General features: G+C 46.6%; 1 protein-coding gene across 3 annotated transcripts in view; it reads left to right on the top strand.

Moving 5' to 3' along the window:
- The first annotated feature begins 11,708 nt into the window (after positions 1 to 11,708).
- CRMP1 (collapsin response mediator protein 1) overlaps positions 11,709 to 20,746 on the top strand; it is a 49,422-nt gene continuing 40,384 nt past the window's right edge. For 2 of the 3 annotated variants that reach the window (XM_066317244.1, XM_066317243.1), the window contains exon 1: positions 14,865 to 15,191. Coding sequence is in view for 2 of the 3 variants with exons in the window: in XM_066317243.1 (XP_066173340.1) it covers positions 15,153 to 15,191 (39 nt within the window). In the remaining variant the exon portion in view is untranslated. Of the gene's footprint in view, positions 12,453 to 14,864; positions 15,192 to 20,746 lie in introns of those variants that run through there. The other variant, XM_066317242.1, reaches the window with a different exon arrangement.

Here is a 20,746-nt window from a genome sequence, read left to right on the forward strand (position 1 = left end):
TGATAAGCTGGAAGTGCATGATGAACCCCAAAACCTACTTCAGATATCAGCCATTATTTAAACATTTTTTTACAGTGGTATCACCATGTTTCATGTCTTATTTCAGATGACCAAAATAAAATAACATCCTCCTTTTACTATTTCTGTCTTCTAAATGGAAGGAACTATTTAACTTCAAATCCTTTGTGTGCATTCATTACAGGTGGGCTCAATGATCTGAAAAGTCTTTTCCAATCTAAATGAGCACTGGCACTCTGAAGATGCCATGGAGATCTTAGGATTGTCTGTACTGTCCTGCAGTTCTTAATTTTCTTCCTTCCAGATGTTGTTTGTCTTTAAAGTCTCTGTATTGGCTTTTTCCTTTCTGATTTTGGTGCACACTCTGAAAGTTTTAGCAAAGCTTTTACTGCTGTACCTTCTTAATGGGAGGAAAATTACTTCCATCCACCCTGTGCTCTGCAGGGGATAGAGACCATGGACCTGGCAGTGGGCACAGAGCTCTGCTCTCCAGGGAGCTGATTGGAGTGGAGGAGTCCAGCAGGACAGCTGTTTTTAGCAGGTGGTCAGCACTAGTTTTTTTCCACCAGTATGAGCTCTCTGAGCTTCCTTAAAAATGATGGTTTAGATACTTGAGGGAGCAGACCACTTTTCCTATGACAAGAGGCGAAGAGTTCCAGGCTGGTTCACCCTGGGGAAGAGCTGGCTTTGGGGGCACCTCAGCACAGCCTTCCTGAAACTGTGAGGAAGGAACTGAGAAACACAGAATCACAGAGCAGAGAGAGCCAGGCCCTTCACAGCGATGCACAGTGAGAGAGTGAGACACAGTGAAGTTCAGACTGGCCATAGGAAAAGCATTTCCCTCATGAGGACACCCCAGCAGTGGGACGGGCTGCCCAGGAAGGCTGTGCATTCTCCATCCCAGCAGTTTTTCAAGATTCAGTTAGGTAAACCCAGAGCAAACTGCTCTGACTTTGGAACTAACTCTGCTCTGAGTAGGTTGATTTAAATTACCTTCTGAGGTTCTTTCCTGTGGTCTTACAATTTCCCGATATTTAGCACAGGATGAACAAATACAGATGTGATGGACTGGGAGTAGATAGAACAAATAAATGCTGGTGGCTCCCAGAGGTGGCAAAAGATTGGAGAACATCAAGTAAGTGCATGAATATGGATCACTGATCTTTGTTATGCTGGAAATTTTTTGGTCCTGGCTTAGACAGCAGTGCACAGTCATCACTTTTATGTTTCAAGGTTTCCTTTGAGTTCCAATGTCACAGAGAAAACAGTTTTGTTTAATGACCTTCTACATTAGCAGTGCCTTTGTGTTGGTGACTGAAATTGATTTATCTCATGATGTGAAGGAGCACAAGCCCAGCCTCCACCTCACTGCTCAACCATGTGCTTTAGTCTTACCAAAGAATGGGAGGCCAGCAAATTTCTGAGCATCAGAAATATCCATGCTGAAATTCTTAGGTACAGTATTGATAAAGACTCAGCTGGGTTTTAATCTCTGTAATACGTGGTTGGAAACTTTGTGCTTGAGCCTTGGAAATGTTTGGTTGATATTTTTCTTTGGTAAAGTAGCATCATAAAGACCTTCCTTATTTTTCTCAAGCATTTCACAAGAGAGAATTCCTCCCTGACTAGAGTAATAGCAAAACAACTCAGTAGTGGTTTATGTTCCACACAGTTAAATAAGTGGTATGAAGAAAAAGAATAAGAGAAAGTTGGAGGATAAATTTGTCAGGGAAATAAAACTGCAAGGAGCACAAGGTTTCATAAAGACTGCAGTGACAATGAAAGGAGGGAGTGAATAATTCACATAAGAGCAAGGATGGACAAAGAGGATGAAATGAATGTGAAAGAGAAAGTGAAGAGTCTGAAAAAATGAGACAGAATAATTGGCAGATAATGTTTCAAGAAAAAATAATAAAATTGAAGGAAATATGATGCAAATAATGACTTTTACATTTGTCAATACTCAGTCTAGCAGTGCATGTTTGACAAATATTCTTTAACCTAAATTTTGTTAAATTAGAGAACTTAGTTTCAATTTAAATTGATGGGTAACAAAAGATGTGATCACTGAAGTGCAAAAAAAAATACAAGTTCATTGAATTAATGAAGTTTGAATCATATTTCCATTATTATGGCCACACCACTTTTCAGTGATAGTTTTTTTCAAGTGTAGTTTTCCATGACTATCCCTGATACTTTAGGGATATTTTTGCTTTTGAACAAGTCAATAAACTGACAGCTGGTAACAATGCAACCTCCTCTGCAACCACAGTTGAGTAACTAAAATTGCAATCTCTGTCTTCTAAAATAAAGGTAAATTTTATGAGGACCTAAATTTAGAGACTCACTCCCCTGATCCTCCCCAGAGCCTATGCATAGCGATAGGATCACAGAAAAGAGACTTCATGTATGACTAGGAGAGACAGGGATGTATTTCAGACTACCCCAAAATACAAGGCCAGTTCTGCTGGTACTAAGTCATACTTCTCTTTGTAATACTAATTGCAAATGAAAAAGTACCTGATGTCCTGAAAAGTCCTTGGAAGGTGTGGATAACAAAGGCTGAAAGTGTGTTCTGTTGGGTGTTGTTTTGATTGCACTTAGGCTACAAATAGCCCTTATTTAATTAATCAAAACAAGATGATCTGTGGAGACTCTAGTAGTGTTCCATTTCTTTGCCTGGAGATAAGAATGAACTGCAGTGGATTTTTTTTTTTGTTTGCAGTACAGCCTGGACTTTACTAGATGATGCAAAGGGAAGAAATTCCAAAACAAATTTTGTTTGGATGGACCTATAGCAGAAGCAGGATTAATGTATAATGTCTTACAAAGGCTGCAGAAACCTTCTGGTGTTGTTTTGAATGAAAAGCAAGTCTGAACCTTTACCATCTTCTCTTACAACATGGAGAGCTGAACTAGGGAATATGGAATGGCTCTAAGTGCCTCTCATCACTAGAAATCCTTGATGTCCTCCTGCCCAGCTGACACCCCCCTGGATCAGTGACTCACTCTTGCATATCTCACTGGTTTTGTGTCCTACAATAATCCATCTAGCTGCTTCTCCAAGAATGACCTCCGCTTTATTACTTTGCCTTGCTCTGCAGGATTTTTCTTCAGTCCTGTTCTTCATGCTTGGAAAAATCTTTCCATCCTGAAGTATAAGCTATAAAGACTCTCTTCTTTCCCAGTTTTTAATTCTCTTTTGAGGGGCATGTTGGTGACTGGGATGCATTTTAGTAATGACAGTTAATTACTGTCACCAGCCATTTATAATAATAATAATAATAATTGCAGTATAAGATTATTAACAAAATTTTCTTCTGTACTCCTGATGTACTAAGATTTGTGTTTCTCCAGTAGATACCAAGTTTTAGCCAGAGTTAAGTGTGCAGGCAGTGCATCACTGGTTTAACAGTAATAATGACAGCCTCACTGCAATTTGTAAAGCCTGATAAAATGTTTTGCAGGCTTTGAAATTTAACATCTGAGGAAGGATGCAAATGGTGAGTATTTCTTTGAGAAGAATCACAGAAATAGGACTTACTTGGAAAGTTGGATTTGTGATGGCTGTCATTGCATGATTTGAACTTTATCCGTGAGTCTTCTGTAGATCCCTGCCAAGTGGGTTATGGAATGGTGTTGGGAAGATGGCAGGGAATGTTTATTTCCATATTGATGAATGGAAGTTTGTCTTGTGTACAACAAGAACTAGGAAAAGGCAAAAGCATGGAATGTGCTTTTCATCTAAATCAGTAAATCATGGGAGAATGTCTCAACATGTTTTGAACAGTTCAGTTTCTGCAATGTGCTGCCATTATGCTGTGTTTGTATGGAAGCATCTGGGTACACTGCTTCCCAAATGATTTATTTTGACCTTGAATGAATAACACACAATTCCTTAGATTGTGAAAATACAGATCCTTATGCTTTTGTCTCTTTTTCCTTCCTTTTTTCTTTTCCTCCTCCTTCCTACAGCAAAGAATGTATCAGTCACATAGAAGAAGCTATAGAGCTCTGAAGGATGGATGAAATGTGGTTTGGCCTGAAGGTGACTGCAGCTGCTCCATTATGGGAAAAAGTGAGAAGTTGCTCTAAGTTACCACCTGCACCGTTTTAGCAACTTGCTGTAGTGAAAACTGACCATGCACACCAACTCAGTGTGTGGTTTGAGTCTGAGTTTTGTTTCGTTTTCTTGAGATCTCAGCATTTGCATTTTAAAGCAATTACCAAGTTAAGCACCATCTTCATGGGTCTGCTTATGTGGATATGTGATATCTTCAGCCTTGTGTGGCTCTGAGCATTCCTGGAAGATCCTTTGATCTGAGTTGGCATGTTTGGTATATCTGAGGATGTGATACTTGAGGGTACAAACTGTTTAGCAAATGAGACAAAATGGCATTTTACAAGGGTAAGTTGGAATTGGGAATGATCTTCATGTGTGCTGTGAGGCACTTGGAACATCAAAGTACTCTGTCCTAATACTGAATATTTCAACCACGTGAATAGGCCACACTGAATTTAACTTTCAGATAAAGCACTTGCAGGCACACATGCTTCTCCTGAAATAGGCATGTTTGTGCACCCTGGTTGGTGTCAGCACATATGACACGAACACATTTTGCAACCATGCTGCACAATACAGATTACACACCACAACCCCTCCTGTTCACCTCTGAGTACCATTTGGGAGGGCAGGGAGATGTGAATGCAGGCACCAGACCTGTACATAAGGAGTCCTGTGGGTGCCTCCATCCGTTCTGTAACTAAAGGCACAGAGCACTGTAGAGTCAGTGGCAGTACTCGTGCTGACCTGAATGGCAGCAGCTGCTCTCAAACTCTTACATTGTGATGAGCTTTCAGTTTTGATAACTGTTTTATGACTTGTATTTCTCTTTTTTCTTTTTTAACATTGAGCTAACTGGTAGGATGTGCTGTTTTTACAATGTGTAGTTGCCCAGTAATTACAGATATCCTTTGAAAGGAAGCAGAAGAAGAATAAACTGTGGAATCCCAAATCAGATTAATGCAATGTGCATTTCTAGATTACAATTAGTAACAGGATGACACGTTGTCATGGTAACATGTGAAGCTTAACTACAAGTTCCTAAAATAAAGCAATGACATATGTGTAGGTTTCTATCCATTTGCATACTATCCACATGAAAACATACATAAATTCTACAACATTCAGGCAATTAAACCCTACTTTTTTCTTCTGAATTAAGTGTTGAACTAAAATATCAGGCCTCTTTCCTAGTATTTATGCAGAATCTCCCACCATAAATTATAAATGTTGATAATGAAGCTGTCCATTTTGTAACATCTTAAGCTTTCTGCCTTTTGGTTTCATTTTAGAACAATTAGTGTAAGGAATGTAGAACACTCTTCATTCTTTGTGGTTTGTACCACATCAATCTCCTTGAAATTCTACCACTTCCTCATACAAAAATTGTCCAACCAGTATTGGAAAAGTCTGCTTATAAATTACATTGATGGACCAATGGATGTGTTTTACATGGCTGAGGATTGGGAAGTAAAACCCCAATTTTACCTCAAATCACTGGAAGAAAGCATTAAACTTTTAATGTGAGATTGCTAGCGAAGACAGAAAGCCTGGCTATTATTTTCTAGTTGCTTTAAGGTGAAAAGTGTTGTCTACTTGTTAGAGTCTGAATTTCTTTCACTAAGCAGAAGTTAACTTGTTTAACGTGCTATCTATGGTAGAGTTGCCAGGACATGCTTTACATGTATTGGAATTTCATGGTAAGCCTTCAGAGGATGAAAAATTGGGTGCTTTGTTCTGATTGCTTTATATGTACAACATTTTTTTGCCAAATTCTTTAGTCAAAATTACAATGCTGCTAAGTTCTGTAAGCAAATGCAATCTCCTTCTGTCATCCTAAACAGACAAGATGGGCAGTGTTACATGGAATATATAGTTTCTTTGACAGTTCACTTATTTATGTATACTTTACTGTATAGGGCATTGGGGGATATTGAAAATATATCTTTACAGGTTGCTCTTTGAGCGACCTTTAAATCTCAAATTCTGTTCTTCACACCACTATGGTTGGCAAATGCTGCAAGTACAATGACTGACTCTGGCGTGATAATCACGTTATATTCAGAATAATGCAGTTGCTGGGAAATGTGTCACATACACAGCAGAGTTCCCAGGATAAACCACCTGCTAAAGCATGGCTGATGTTTGTCCTTGTGGCCTTTTGAAAAGTGGAAACTCTGATTTTTGTGTTTCATGAATCTACCTGTATTTCTCACTTGCAGATGAAGGTTTTTAATATTTGAATTTCCTGTGGTTATGGGGTGGTGGGAGGGACATGTGCATGCTGGGTTTTGCCACTAATCCTTGGAAATCCTTTAGTGCCTTAAGGAGGCAGAGGGGTAACAGGCCCTAGGATTACAGAAATTTGTTCAAATCTCTTTCCTGCTTTAGAAGAATTCCTTTAAAATATATTGTGCCTTTGGCTCTAAATATATTGCATTAGAAATCAGTAGCCATGGGATTATGGACAGAAATTTTTGCCCCTGTAGAAATTTTAGGAAAGAGTATACCATTTCTTGTATAGGATATCATACAAAAATATAGCTAAGTTAAATTCTGCCATTGGGATCCATGCATACTAAGAAAGTTCTAATTGCAGTTAAAGGCAGAAAAAAAAAAAGGAGAAAGTTTAAATATACTGGATTAAATGCTTGTATCATTGAAGTGACTGGCAAATTTCCATGAGCTTTCCTGGGACCAAGATTTCATGCTTGCTACTACTTGGCTTAAGAAATTCTCACGTGATAGATATATGGGCATCATGTTCTCTTTAATGTTGTAGGGCAGGAAAAGAGAGATTAGTAGTTTTGGAGACTTGCCTTGATTTGGAGTTGCTGGGATCTGTGGTATAAATCTCTGTTCACTATTGTTTCTCTGTGTAATGTCAGCTCTTGTTTTGGGAATATGAATATGCAAATGTAAATTCCAATGTGAGAGGTTACTGTGCAGTGTGCACTAACTGATCCCAAACAACTACATTTCTCTACTCTCTCAACTGTGATCTTTTTGAAAAAGTGGGAAAATGTAACTAACAGATGAAAACCACTCCAGTGCCAAAAAAACCTGCATGAGGCAATTCATGTATCACTTACTGATGGTCCTAAGCAGCTCTTAGGAAAAGTTGAATAAGCTTTTAACTCATGAGTGAATTTTATCTTTAAGGAATTAAGAACAATTTGTTGGTACAGAGCTAAATTAAAAAAAAAAAAAAAAGTAAGAAATGAAGGCCTGGAAATCAGACTGGTGGTGGTCTTCTGTTTTGCTCCCTGTGATGACAACCAAGTTTTAAACAATTTGTAAATAGTTAAAAGAAAATCATTATGTGGCTCGCAGTATGTAAGACAAGGCCCAGCATGGAACAGATTTTTTCTAGCTTATTTATAAATTATGCTTCTGTCTTTTGGAACTTGAAAAAGGAAACCATGTAAATTAAATAAGGAGTGAAGACTCACTGCACACATTTGTTGACTGAAACAAAAAATATTTCCCCACCTCCTGAGGTATTTATTAGTAATCTGGGATGAATAATGTATGGAGATCTTGCCTTTTGAGCTCTAGTGCTGTACAACTCTGTAACATCTTTGCACAGCCAACAGAGGAGTGGTAACCAGAAGTCATGACGAGCAGTTGTAAGGGCCACAAATTTGGATCCATTTGAAGAGGTACCAAAGAATGCACAAAAAAGCTAGGATTTATGGTGTGATACTTATTAAGCAGGTGTAGCAGTTAGACTGGGGAGGGAGGGGTGTTTGTAAATAAATGCAAAAAAAATTAAACTCTGACCCATGACCACCCTGTCACTGGCTGTCACATTAGTTTTGGCTCTGTGAGAAACTTCAGTAGTATAGAAGAGGCCACTCATATTTTAACTGTTTCATTAAAACCTTCTGGATAACTCTTCAGCAAAGATTTCCACTCTAAGACATTTGCCATTGATATCAACTGTACATATGTATTAATATTCAGTGTAACTAGGAGGATACAGAATTGTAATGAAGTCACAAAGTCTACTTGATGATCACAGATTTGTAACTCTCACAAATTATGTAAGATATGTTGACATTTTATCTTGTTAACAAGATGTATTTTTCTATGTTAGCTAAATGTATAATTTGTATAATTTTGTATATTAAATGTATGCATATTTTAAATTAAAAACATTATAATTTTATTATTTGCACTTTTAAATGGTGACAGAGCTTCTGAAATACAGTTTTATATTCAACTATATCCATGGATAGCAACCCAGGAAGTCTCAGTTTTGAGGAAGGGGCCACATGATCTTTTAACAGGGTAAGGAAATTGTTACACACGAGCACTTTTTCCTCTTGGTGAAGGAGCTGCCATTCAGCTTCTGCTGAGTTAGTGGAATTAATATGAGTTGGCAGAATAATCTGGGCTGTATCACTGCTCATGAAGTGGGTAACCTGAGCCATCTCCAGCTTGTAGCTGTGTTTGGGATTCAAAGTTCCTGTATGTCATTAGACAGTTCAAATCCCCAGTCCATGGGATGAGGTTTTGTGGGGGAGGAGGACACTGCTGGCAGAGACACAGCAGTCCCACAGAGCAGAGAGGGAGAGTGATTCAGTGACTTGGCAACTCCAGTCCCTCCTCTGGAAGAAGGAGGACTCGTGTTCTCACATGCATTCCATTTGGGCCGTTTGTGCCTTTTTTTGTCTGATGATTCTGTTGTAAAATGCACAATAGCAGAAAAAGGTGCAAAATGTACATTGCACATTCTCTAAGGCCTTGCACCAGGGAAATCCTGTTCTAGCTCTCTCTTGGAAGAAGAGCCCAGCTACAACCAAAGCCAAGCAGGTATGTGACACCCTTCTTGTTGGGCTTTTGTACAGCAAGAGGTTGTAGGTTTTGTTGTGTGAAGCAAGTAAGTATCTAGGTTTTCTGCTATCACTCATCTAGACTATTTGGAATAAAGGTCCTATAGGAAAAGGGTGCACTTTCAATCAAGTTCAGTCCTCTTTTCATCAAGCAATGTCAAAACAGGATGAGATGCTTGGTCTACAAGAGAAAATACCAAAGTAATATATTTCTCCAAAGTTGCATGCTTGTTTTTAGGCAAATGCACAGGATGCCAGGGTATCAGGATGCAATTGGGTTTGCTTCTGTAGCACTTGAAACTGCAATTGTATATCTTACTGAACAAAAGAACAGTATGCATCTGGTGACTGAGAATAGTTTTAGTAAACTAAGGGCTAGGGTATTTAAAAATCCCCAAAACATTTAATTCTAAAGCATTGATCTGACATGTTCTCTGAGTCTTGTCGTCTCCTTATGTATCAGAATTAATATGAATCTCCTGGCTTAATACTTTAAAAATAGCATTATTCTATTTTTTATTTAAAAAAACCTGAGTGCTCTGGAAACCTGAACAATGTTATTTAATTAGATCCCCAGTGTAAACAGAGTACATCTTTCTTAGCTTTATGGATGATAAAGAAAAGATGCTCTACATTTAACAGATATATGCAACATACCAGACCTCCTATGGGGCCTTCAGAAGTTTTTATTCTGGAAATTAGAATTAATATCTTGATTCCAAATAAATAATAAAAACAATATTTTTCCAATACTTGCAAAGACAGGCAGGTCACACATCACACTCCATGTACCACCTGCATATTTCACTAACTGAAAGGGGTTTGGTGTCCTGTTGAGGAAAAAAATGACTATTTCTTTCCCCAACATGATCAATAAATCTCTATATTACCATCAGGAACAACAACAAAAAATCAATATTTGCCCATACAAGAAAAGACTTTAAGGAAGCAACAAGGCAATGTCCTACAAGCAATGCTTATTTTTGTTTTTGCATGCACCAGTGAAACCTACATATAATGTTAATGGTTAATGTGGAAATATGGTTTCTTAAGTGAACTATGGAATCCTAGGCAGTACATGCTCAGAAACTGCAGTTGACTAAAACCAGTAATAAATGAAATTTTTACTATTTTACTAATTCCCCTCATATGAACAACACCAACAGTGTTGAATGCACACACAGCATTTAAGCAGCAGGTCCCACTGGATTACAGAAGTGCAGAAAAGAAAGATGTTTTCCTTGGATGTATTTTGACATTGCTCAGGTATGTCACATCACTGCTTTTTCACACGGTTTGGGCCCATGGGTAGTTGTTAATGAGAAAGATGGTTACCTGGACTCATTTCTGATTAAATCCCAGAGACCTCTCTCTTTAACCTCCTATTTTTCCTTATTTGCAATTAGTAACTTCCAATTTTTCTTGTGCTGGGACCACCAGGTATGCCCGTGGACCAAAGACAACAGTGCAGAGTGGCTGGGCTTGTATTCAAACAGCACATTGTACATGAGCAGTAAACAGGCCTGGTGATTGATCCACTGCTTCAAATTTGCTTAGTCACGTAATTAATCCCAGACCAGTTTGTTACACTATATTATTTCAGAGCAACAGAAAATGTCCCTTATGTAACTACTGGCGTAGTCAAAGCCTGTGACAATTGCCAGAGACTGGCTGTATGTGCAGGAGAGGAGTGTCCAAGGACTTGTGAGTAATTTGATGGATGATCTCAGGCACCAAATCTCTGGATGATTGTAAGGCAGGGCTGTAAAGATGGACTTTCTGAAGCGGGCTGTACAGAGAGCAAAGGGGAGCACACTCTCCACTCCTCTTGCCCTTGTTTTTGGGACCTTGGATCCCTCCCAGTGAAACGAAGCCCTCCCTGGCTCGTCTCTTTCTGCCGAGGCCGAGTCAGGCAAGCACCACGCCGGCCCGGGAGCCTCCCGGGGTGCTGAAGGACAGCTCCGGGCGGCGCTCCGCGGGGCTCGGCGGGGACAGTGCCGGCTGCCCGCCCTCGGCGGGGCCCGGCGGACACTCGGCGGCCGCACACCCGGTGCCCGGCGGCTCAGGCAGCGCTCGGCGCGATCACTTCCGTGTCAGGGCCGGGCCCCGCCGCCCGCAGCCCCCCGCCCGCAGCCCCCCGGCCCCGCGGCCTGCGGAGGGGTCGGGCGCCCTGTCCGCGCCGCGGCGGGGGAGCGGCAGCCGGGGGCGGCGGGGCGGAGCAGAGCCGCCACCACCCCCGCGGGCACCAGCTGCTGCGGCGGCGGCGGCCCCCCTGCCCGGAGCCTGGGGCTGGTTCTGCTTCCTCCCACACTCCGGCCGCCCCTCGCTCTTCTCCCCGCCGCTCCCCCTGCGGCCGCAGCCCGACCCCGAGCGGCGCTGGCCCGGCCCCCGCCCGTACCGGGGGCTGCCGCGGCCGCGCCCCCCGCCCCGCCCGGGCACCGCCGCAGCCTCTCCCGCCGAGGGGGGCGGGGGCAGTGTGAGTGAGCAAAGTGGGAGAAACTCCCTCCGGCTCGCCCGCGGGGGCTGGGGAGGTTCGGAGCTTTTCTCTCTTTTTTCTCTTTTTCTTTTCGTCTCCCTTTTATTGCAGCCCCGAAGCCGCGCAGCTGCGGGTGACCGGCGCCCGCCCGCAGGGCAGGACCCCTTTGGCACCGGCCGTGTGTGCATGCGGCGGGCTCCCTCCCTGCCTCCTCCCCCTGCCTCCCGCCCCCCGGATCATTCTATACCGGGGGAGCTGTGCACTGCGGTCCCTGCTCGGGGAATCGCTGCTGCTCTTCCCATTCGTCAGGGGCTTTCCAATCACCTGCCTCTGCCACCCTCTCCGCTCCGCTCTTTGTACTTTATTTTCACGTGCTCTTTACTAACACGGCTATTTTTAAATCCCGCTCGGATTTATTTCTCTCCTTTTCTTTCTTTCTCTCTCTCTTATTTTTCTTTTTTTTTTTTTTTTTTTTTGTTTTGTTTTTTTGGGGGGGGGGGTGGGGGGAGGGAGGTTAACGTTTGCAGTTCCCTAAGGGAAAGATCCCACCAGCCAACCCAGCTCCGCCACTGCTGCATCCATCCATTCATTTTTATGGTCACTAACAGCCTATCCCGGTAGTGGAAGGTGCAGAGAAGTGGGAGGCAGGGAGAGAGATAGAGAGAGAGAGATCCGGACAGCGAGAATGGCCGATAGAAAGAGGAACTGGAATAAAGAAGATGACCTGCCTGTGTATCTAGCTAGGCCGGGCACGACAGCCCAGACACCGCGACAGAAATACGGTGGGATGTTCGCCTCTGTGGAGGGGGCCTATGAGAACAAAACCATCGACTTCGACGCCTACAGCGTGGGGAAGAAGGGGTCCCGGACCCCGCGGAGCGGCAGCCGGCACGACATGCTGGACGGAGGGGACAACTACAGCGAGACCGCCAGCGACATCAGCGAGATCTCCGGCTCCGTCATCAGCTCCCCGGGAGACCGGGAGGACAAGACCCCGGGCGTGGAGATCAAATACCCCATGGGAAAGGAGCTGCTGCAGGGCCAGGACAATGGACAGGTGAGCGGGGCCCGGGCGGGGGTGGAGGGAGCCGCCGCCCCCGTTCGCTGGGCGAGTCGAGCCGAGATTGCCGTGCCGAGCCGAGCCGAGATTGCTGTGCCGTGCCGAGTCGAGCCGAGATTGCCGTGCCGAGCCGAGCTGTGCCGTGCCGCAGAGCCCTCTCGCCCGCGCAGGGGGCTGGGGGCCGCCTTCGCGGGGGAGTTTCGGCACGGCAGGTCGGGGAGGCGCGGCCCCCTCCTCCCGGGCACGCCGATGCTCTGGAAAGAGCCCGGCTGGCCCCTGAACTACCTCACTTAGCAGAGGTTAGCGGGGGCGGGAGGGGAGACCCCAGAAAACGTTTTCCTTTGTAAGTGATGGCGATGAGTTTTCTCCGTTTCTTTTCCTGCCCGTGCCGGGGGCCTGGAGGGCAGCTCGGGTCCCTCAGCGCCTCCCGGCCGCCTCCCGGAACAAAGCTGGGGCCGCTGCACTCCCGAGCTCGCCGGGGAAACTCCGCGGAGCCTGTCCCAGGCGCAGCCCCAGGATCTGCCCCGACCCCCCGCCTTGCCTCTGCCCCTGCTCCCCCCGGCTCCCTCTGCGCCTGCATTGTCTCTCCGGCAGGGAGCGCGGAAGGCAGGAGGATCGGCCGAAACCTCTGCCCCGGGATCGCCTTCCCTGGGTCTGCCGCCTGGACTCATATTTTAGGCTCGAGGAAGAAGTGAGCCGGTGGGCTGGCCGGCCCCTGACGGCTGTATATCTCTGTATATCTCCATCTTAGCCCTGTCGGTGGCATGCAGGCTGCAGGCAGACCCGGGGGGCTGGCTCTCATGGGATCCCGGGCTGTCATTGATTACCCCTTAGAAAAAATGCGGCCTTGCAGTGATGCTCTGCATGGATACACCCTGTTCCTTAGCACCCAGCCTGGAGCCTCTGTGGCTTGTCCGCACTCTGCTCCTTCCGCAGGCTGAACTGAGAGTTTCCACTCTATTCACCCCGGTTTCAGTTTGAGCATGAATGGGATGCTGGTTTGCTCTGGCCTGGGGATTTCGTGCAGGTGCCACATGGCCTCCCATGCAGCCCAGTGGGTGTCTGCTGTGGTGGGGCACTGGAGTGAGCAGGCAAGGCTTGGTGGGACACTATGCTTGGGATGCTGCTGTTTTCTCTGCAACAACCCCAGGGGTGCCTTCAGAGGCTGCTAACTACGGTGCAGTTTTGTCTTTTCTAGCTTGCTGGAACTCCTGAGATTTTTCTATCAGGACTCTGGGGCAGTGGGAGGACACAGCATGCTCTATCTTCTAGCACATCCATGGTGCTGACTCCCCATTTTCGCTACTTCCTAGTTCAGCCTGGGACTTAGGGTAGTGAGGACACACTGCACACTGCCTCTCTAGATCCCACTGTACTTGCAAAGGTGACCAAAGTGAAGTGAGGATAAGGTAGAGCACAGGCAAAGCAGGCAAGATTTGGCCACTGGTTTAGGAAGGTGCAGTGTAAGCAGCAGATAGGTGCATGTGACCCCTGTGCAGTGGCATCCAGGGTTTTTTACAAGCTTCAAACAATGATTTCTGGAAAGATGTGTCAGGGATGTGGCCTGGGTGCTTGATGTCTTGTATCTATGTGTGTATGACAGGGGTGAGTGTGCTCAGAGCCCCAGAGTGCATGTCCTTGGGGGGATTAACTTGGGCATAGCTTTGCAGTGCCTTTTACCCTCAAGCACCATGGGTGGAGGGAGGCATTCTGTGAGACAGAGAAAAGACAGAAGGGTTTCAACTAGCTGCTTTACCTCTCCAGCAGCTGCTGATAAGCATCTACCTGGCTTGGCCTGGTTGTGTTAACCCCCAGGACCTCCACGGGCACAGGACAGAGCAGGTGTGTGATAATGGGGCAGTGACAAGGAGGGCAGAGAAGGACAGTGCTGTTGGGGTCAGAGGTGTTGGTGAGGACGGAGCAAGCAGTGCCATCTGGATCAGTGCCATCAGGGATAGAGCAGGCAGCGGCATCAGGGGCAGTGCAAGGCAATGCCAACAGGATCAGTGGTTTGGGGACAGCGCAGGGCAGTTGCCATCAGGGTCAGTGCTATGGGAACAGAGCCATTAGGACAGCGCAGAGCACTGCCATCAGGCTTCATGCCGTGGGGATGAGGCAGGCAGTGCCATTGCCATGAGCAGCACAGCAGGACCCACAGCCGGGGATTATATCCCCCGTCCCCACCCTGCGGCAGCCCACGCGTGGGATCCTGCCGGTGACCTCAGCGTTCGAGCGGGGCGGCGGCGGAGCTGGCGGGGCGGCGTTTCCCAGCGCTGGTGCGGGAGGGAGGGAGGCTCCGGCTGGATTGATGGGCTGTGAAGGGGGGCTAGGCGGAGGGGTGGGGGACAGGAGGCAAGGAAACGCTTCCTGGGTTGCGCTGAGCGAATCCTGCTCCGACCTGCAGCCGGGAGGGCGCTGCTGCCGCCGGCAGAGGCAGCGCTCGCCGACCCCCCCGGGAGCCGCGTCCCTGTTTGATTGCAGCCGGAAAAAAAAAGGTGCCGGGTTTGCCGGGCTCCCCTTCCTCTGGGCGACGGAACTTGGCCCCCATTCCACCGCTCTACCGGGTCGCCCCCGCCCCGCCCCATCACCCGACCGGGCTTCGCATTATTATTCGTCTCAGCACCGCCGGTGTTGTTCCGCTGGGCTCGGCTCGCTCCTCGGGTTCGTTGCGTGCTCCCGGCGCTAGGGAGAGCCGACATGTCTTACCAGGGCAAGAAGAGCATCCCCCACATTACGGTAAGCGGCCCCGGGCGCAGCGAGCGCTGCCCGCGCTCCTTTGTTCGCGGGGCGGGGAAGGGCGTGCGGCGGGAGCGGCCGCGCAGTGCCCGGGGCCGCGGGCAGCCCCCGGGCTGCGGGGCTGGGGCTCCCCGGACCGGCGGGGTGCGGGCGCCGCCGCCCGTCCTCCTCCCGCTGGAGCGCTGGGCGAGGACTGGTTTCATTTCATTTTATTTTAACATTTCATTGCTGTATTTTTATTTATTATTATTATTATTCTATTCTGCCTCCCCTTGCTCGCCTGCCGCCCTGCCGGGGCTCAGCGCGGTGTGCTCGCTCCAGCCCGGGGCGGGAGGGGAGGGAGGGTCGGCGGGGGGCTCGTCCCGGCGCTGCCGGGGCCGGGGGTACCGCCCTCCCGAGGAGCCGGGCCCGGGGAGGCTCGGCCGCCGGGCGAGGCAGAACAAAAGAGGGAGGGGACCACCGCAGCACGACGTGCCCCTGCCACCGCCCCCCGCAGCGGGCAGGGGCAGCGCAGCCTCGGCGGGGCAGGGGCGGTGGGCCGGGGGGAGGCTCAGGCTGCGGAGAGATGGAAGGTGGGCGAGCGTGGGCGTCGGGGGAAGCGTGGAAAAGCAAAGAGCGCCATGATGCCAGCACCAACACCTCTGCGCGCTATTAATACATCAGGCGTGGTGGGAATCAGAAGTCAAAGAGTTCATCATAACCATCCTCTTCTATCGGTGCCTGTCTCCCGCTAGATGCTTTGTAGCCGACCAGAGCTACAATAGGGTGTGCTTTCCTTGCCGGAAAGAAAGGACTTGGGTCCTTTGATACAGTATATGCTTTCCCTTAATAACACGACCTAGGGATATAAGGGCTGGGATTAAAGAACAGGCAGGGCTGGCGGATAGAGGTGTGATGGGGAAAATCGCACCCGGAGCTTGCTCACACGGTAGAGGTTTTCCCCAGCACCCGTATTGGTCTCCAGGTAGTTGCTTCCCTCTTGGGGGACTGGATCGGTGAATGATGGGGTCACTGCTGCTGTGTCACCGGGCAGAGATAAGCGGGGTGAGCTCCAAGATTGTTTGGGTTCGTGGAGCTTTCCCTGGAAAGCTGGCGCGGTGCGACGCGGGGCAGGTTTCGGTGGCTGAAGGAGCGGGCTGCCTGGTGGGTGTGGCACCTTCCTGAGCAAACCCTGTGCTGAACGGCGTTAGTGGAGACACTGTGACAAAGCTTCTCGCGGTTTTCTCCATGTACAATAAAGGCATCGTTCGGTCAAAATATTTGATCAGGAGGGGAACAATCTCCTTCTAAAAGCTGAGTTTTATGATACCAAAGTGCTGCATTAATGCAGGTTTCCACTATCAACAGGCAGCAGTGCCTGGTGGCCAAGGCTGAGGTGCTGCAGTGGCTACCTGGGTGCTGCAGTGGCTTTTTGGGTGATGGCTCCTCTTGCCTTGTTCCTCAATGTCCTGTGTGACTTACAGTTTCTCAGGGCATGTCTGGGTTGGGAGAGGCCCGGGTTACCCTCTGGGTGAGTGTCAGGTGCTTTGTGCATGGTTCAGTCTTCATTTGAAACTAGAGTATGACAGGGTCCCACCCATAGCTAGTTCTTTGCTCTCCAGTTTGGAGTAGAATGAGAAACTGGAACACTTGCAAGTCTTTGCCTTAGAATCAACAGTTCATTTTAGTTTCATCGTTTCTCACAAAATTTCTTCTCTGTGCTGGGGAGAGGATTGCTGTGAAAAGAAAGCCCAAACCTCAGCCTTTGCTCTTTGAAATGGGAAGTACTGAAGCTTCTATAAATGAATATTCATTAACATTACTGTTGAATTTTGTGACCAAATCAAAGGCATAAATTAACATTAGTGAAGTTGGCAGGCGTAAGAGCTGAACTGGTTTGGGTTTTTTTTTACACTTCTGGCCCTTCTTCTCCAGCAAAAGCAAATCAGGCACTTTGTGTCAGACCTTGTACACACTGCCTGTCCCACAAGAACCCACCGGATCTATCTGTGTGCATCTTCTGAAGCCCCATACCAGTGTGGTAAAGTAGATATTTCATCTGGTCACTAAGCTTCAAGTTTTCTGGGCTCTAAGGAAATGTCTGTAGAAGTGTACAACAACAGTGATGATGAAATAATATAAATATGTCATTTGTTACTGTTCTTAACATTTCCCCCCAGTCACACTCCTGCTTTTTGGAGCTACACCAGCTCCTGGATTTGTTGGAGAAGTGAGAAAATAATTTCTGACAGTGTCCTGGGTGCTGATACTTGGCTGTGGATTTTCCAGTACCAAGCCTATGTTCTTTGTATGCTGTCCTGAGCCCACAAGAACAACACCCAGCAGCAGCATCCAGCCACAGGCACTGCAGTCAGCAGTCAGTACCTGGACAAAACTTCCCCTTGGGATCAGCTCTGCAGCCTCAGGAACTGTGAAGGAGGATGCAGCAGCTGGTTTCACCTTTGATGGGTGTGGAAGCAGATACCACTCTTGGGAGGACAACCCTGTGGTATCCTGTCTGGGCTCTTGCTCTTGGTGCATGTGGGCATAACTTCTTCCTTGTGCTTAGTCTGACTGTGCCTCACCTCCTGACTCCAGCAGAGCCTGACTGATAGCCGCTGCACCTCTTCTCCCCAAAGCAGCTTTATTCCTGCTTTCCCTTCTCCCACTGCTCATGGCAAAGACACTGTTGCACACAGCCCTCTTTGGCACTGAGCATTTCCTTGCTCTCATTTACTGATCTGCACATGGGGTTTTTTGTTTCATCTGCCTTTTTTTCCCTTTCCATTTCAGCTTGTGAAAATTCTTGATTCTTGCATTTTATCTCATTTATGGCTGTCCTGCTGCCTGTTATGCATCCCATGCAGCATCCAGGCTTGCTGTTAGTGGAGCACCATCACTGCACCAGTGTAAGGTGCCATTCAGTTGTGAGTCAGACTAGAGAAACTCGGCTCTTTTGTGTAACTGCTGTGGGAGAGGAAGGACCTCTGTGTTTGAAGCACCAGACCAGTGTGGGGATGTATAGTAGAAATGCATTAAACCAGTAAGTGTAAGCATTTCAGTCATGTCTTCTGCACTGTATTGAACTCCTTGGCAGGTGGTTCAGGAATGTTAGCTGGGGATAGAGCAGGGTGTGCATAATGTAAGGGAGGCCAAGAGTGCAGGAGCACTTCTCTCAGCCTTTGTAGTATGGACAGCCACCACATCCATTGCCGAGGTGTTTTTCTGCATGAGGTGGCAATCTTTTGTGCTTCAGTGGTGCAGGATGTTCTCATGCAGACCAGATTTTCCAGGATATACCCCCCAGCCCATTGCTTTTAACATCACTATTATATTCCTCTAGTGCAGTATGTTACAGGGAATCAATGGAATGATGACATGGAAATACGTGGTACAAATTATTTTGGCTTCTGTGTTTTGGTAGTGGTTGGCAGTTTTCAAGCAAGGCCTGAGCTTAGATGAACTCAGAATTGTAGCAGGGTTTAAAAAAGGCATGTGGCATGTTAAATGCCTGTGACAGGACCTGTTTGTTCCAGCAGCAACTGCACCCATTAAAACATCATCTGTGTGAGCTCAGTGAAGGGGAGGTGTGAACACAATTCTACTGAGCAAAGGCAGAATAGCTAGTCACCAAAGCAAATGCAAGGAGGCATTTGGGAGAGGAAAATGGTGCCTGAATCCCTTGGGAAAAAAAAGGGAATAATCTTTCTGGGTATGGTCCAAGGGTTGGCATATGTGTGGGGAAAGGCGCTGCTGGTCCTGAGGTGACAGACTGTAAGGCACAGGGAGGCAGAGAGCATAAATGTGGTGTTACAGAGGAAGGATCTCACTACTGAGCCTAACAAGAAAGGAGAAGATCTGGCACAACATGAGAAAAAAAACCAAAAACAGATGCAGAAAAATGGAGAGACTGAAGAAATTCAGAGGAGTGGGCACAGAGAATAATTTTACTTGTTACCCTAAGAGTTGGTATGAAGAGAGATGAGAAGCAAGTAGGCTTCAGATGAAGATGGCAGAATACTTTGAGAGAGAAAAAATACATTCATCTGGATTTCTCCTGTGTGACACACTGGTTCAGGATGAAAACTTTCTGTTTGGTCTGAGCAAAGTGCTGGGGTAATGTGTGGTGTTCTGGTGTGAGACAAGAGCAGTGTGAGAGCTGCCAGCCAATTAATCTTGGATGCCAGGGAGGACATATCCTACAGGACATGGTGGGTACCTGGAGTGGTGGACCAAAGTCCTTGTCTAGGTTTGGATCTATTCTGTATCTCCCCTGACTATGTTTAGTCAGGGGAGATACAGAATAGATCCACCTTTGTTTAACACAGTGTATGAAGCTACCCTCAAATTGCTCTGTCACTTGCCAGAAGTGTTTGAAAAGCCTACTGAGTGCTGGGCTTGGGAAGCCTGCCTCACGTTACCCTTCTGCTCTTGGTGCAAGAATCTGCCTGATTTAGACAGCGCATTTTGTCCTGTTTTAAAACACCAAGGCTTGGGACTACTGGATACCTTCTTAGTCTTGAACATTTGCTTAATCCTCAAAATAACATGTTCCCATGTGTGTCTGTTTAACAGACTTGTCCCCTCTCAGTTTACTCATCTGTCAGTGAACATACGTGAATTCACATTGTGTAGTGGACTAAACTTTAGCCTGGTAGCTCTGGAGATGCTTTAGCTGCTTCAGTATAAGTTTTTGGACTTCCAACCACCATTTCCATTATTCTGTGACACATTTTTTCCTTTCTTTCTTCTATAGGAGAAAAAGTGGCCACTTTTCCATCTGTCAGTTCCATATGGTGACTTAAATTACATTCAGAGTGGGTCCTTCTGGGGACATTTCTATGGAGATTGAAACCTTTGGCAGAAGGACAGAAGGAAGGGTTTGGGGCAGTGATTCCTTTAACTGCCACAGCAAGTTCATCACTCAGTGCCCTCAGCAGGGCATCAGTGTTTTCAGCATCATAGCTAGTGCCACCACAGAGAACTGAGCTGTGCTTTGCTGGAAGCTGGGCAGGTTTGGAAAGGGGACAGTAGTTGTCTGGGAAGACATCTGATGCAGTGAGGTGCTGGTTTGAATCTTCTTGCAGGTGCTGAGAGGAAACACTGCCAATGAACCACTTTTCTGATGAGAGATCAGGATCTGTTGTCTGCCTTGCTGCCATTTCTTTCAGAATCAGGAATTATTTGAGTGGTAAAAACATGAAACTTCCATTTTCCTTGGAAGGAGCCATCAGAGGCCACTGGCTTGTGAAGCACTTGGGAGTTAATTGAGATAAACTTGGATTTTGTACATTTGAGAGATACAAAATATTCCTTCTTTCTCATAAATACAAAAAATATTTTTGTATGGGTGAGAAAGAAGGAATAGAGATGAGCAAAAATAATAATTTGCAGTTTTCGAATCTTGCTATGTGTACAGATGGTGGCCTTGTCCCCTGAAGCAGAGATTGTTTGGGAGTGTTTGCTTCTCACAAGACTAAAGTTTTCATCTGTAGTGCATGTCCCGATGAGTTTTAAGGTGTGAGCTGTTGTTTATGAATAATAAATGTTCCTGCCTACTTCAGTGGAGTCTAGAG

This window comes from Sylvia atricapilla, chromosome 4 (assembly GCF_009819655.1).
Source record: "Sylvia atricapilla isolate bSylAtr1 chromosome 4, bSylAtr1.pri, whole genome shotgun sequence".
In the NCBI taxonomy this organism is placed as follows: domain Eukaryota; kingdom Metazoa; phylum Chordata; class Aves; order Passeriformes; family Sylviidae; genus Sylvia; species Sylvia atricapilla.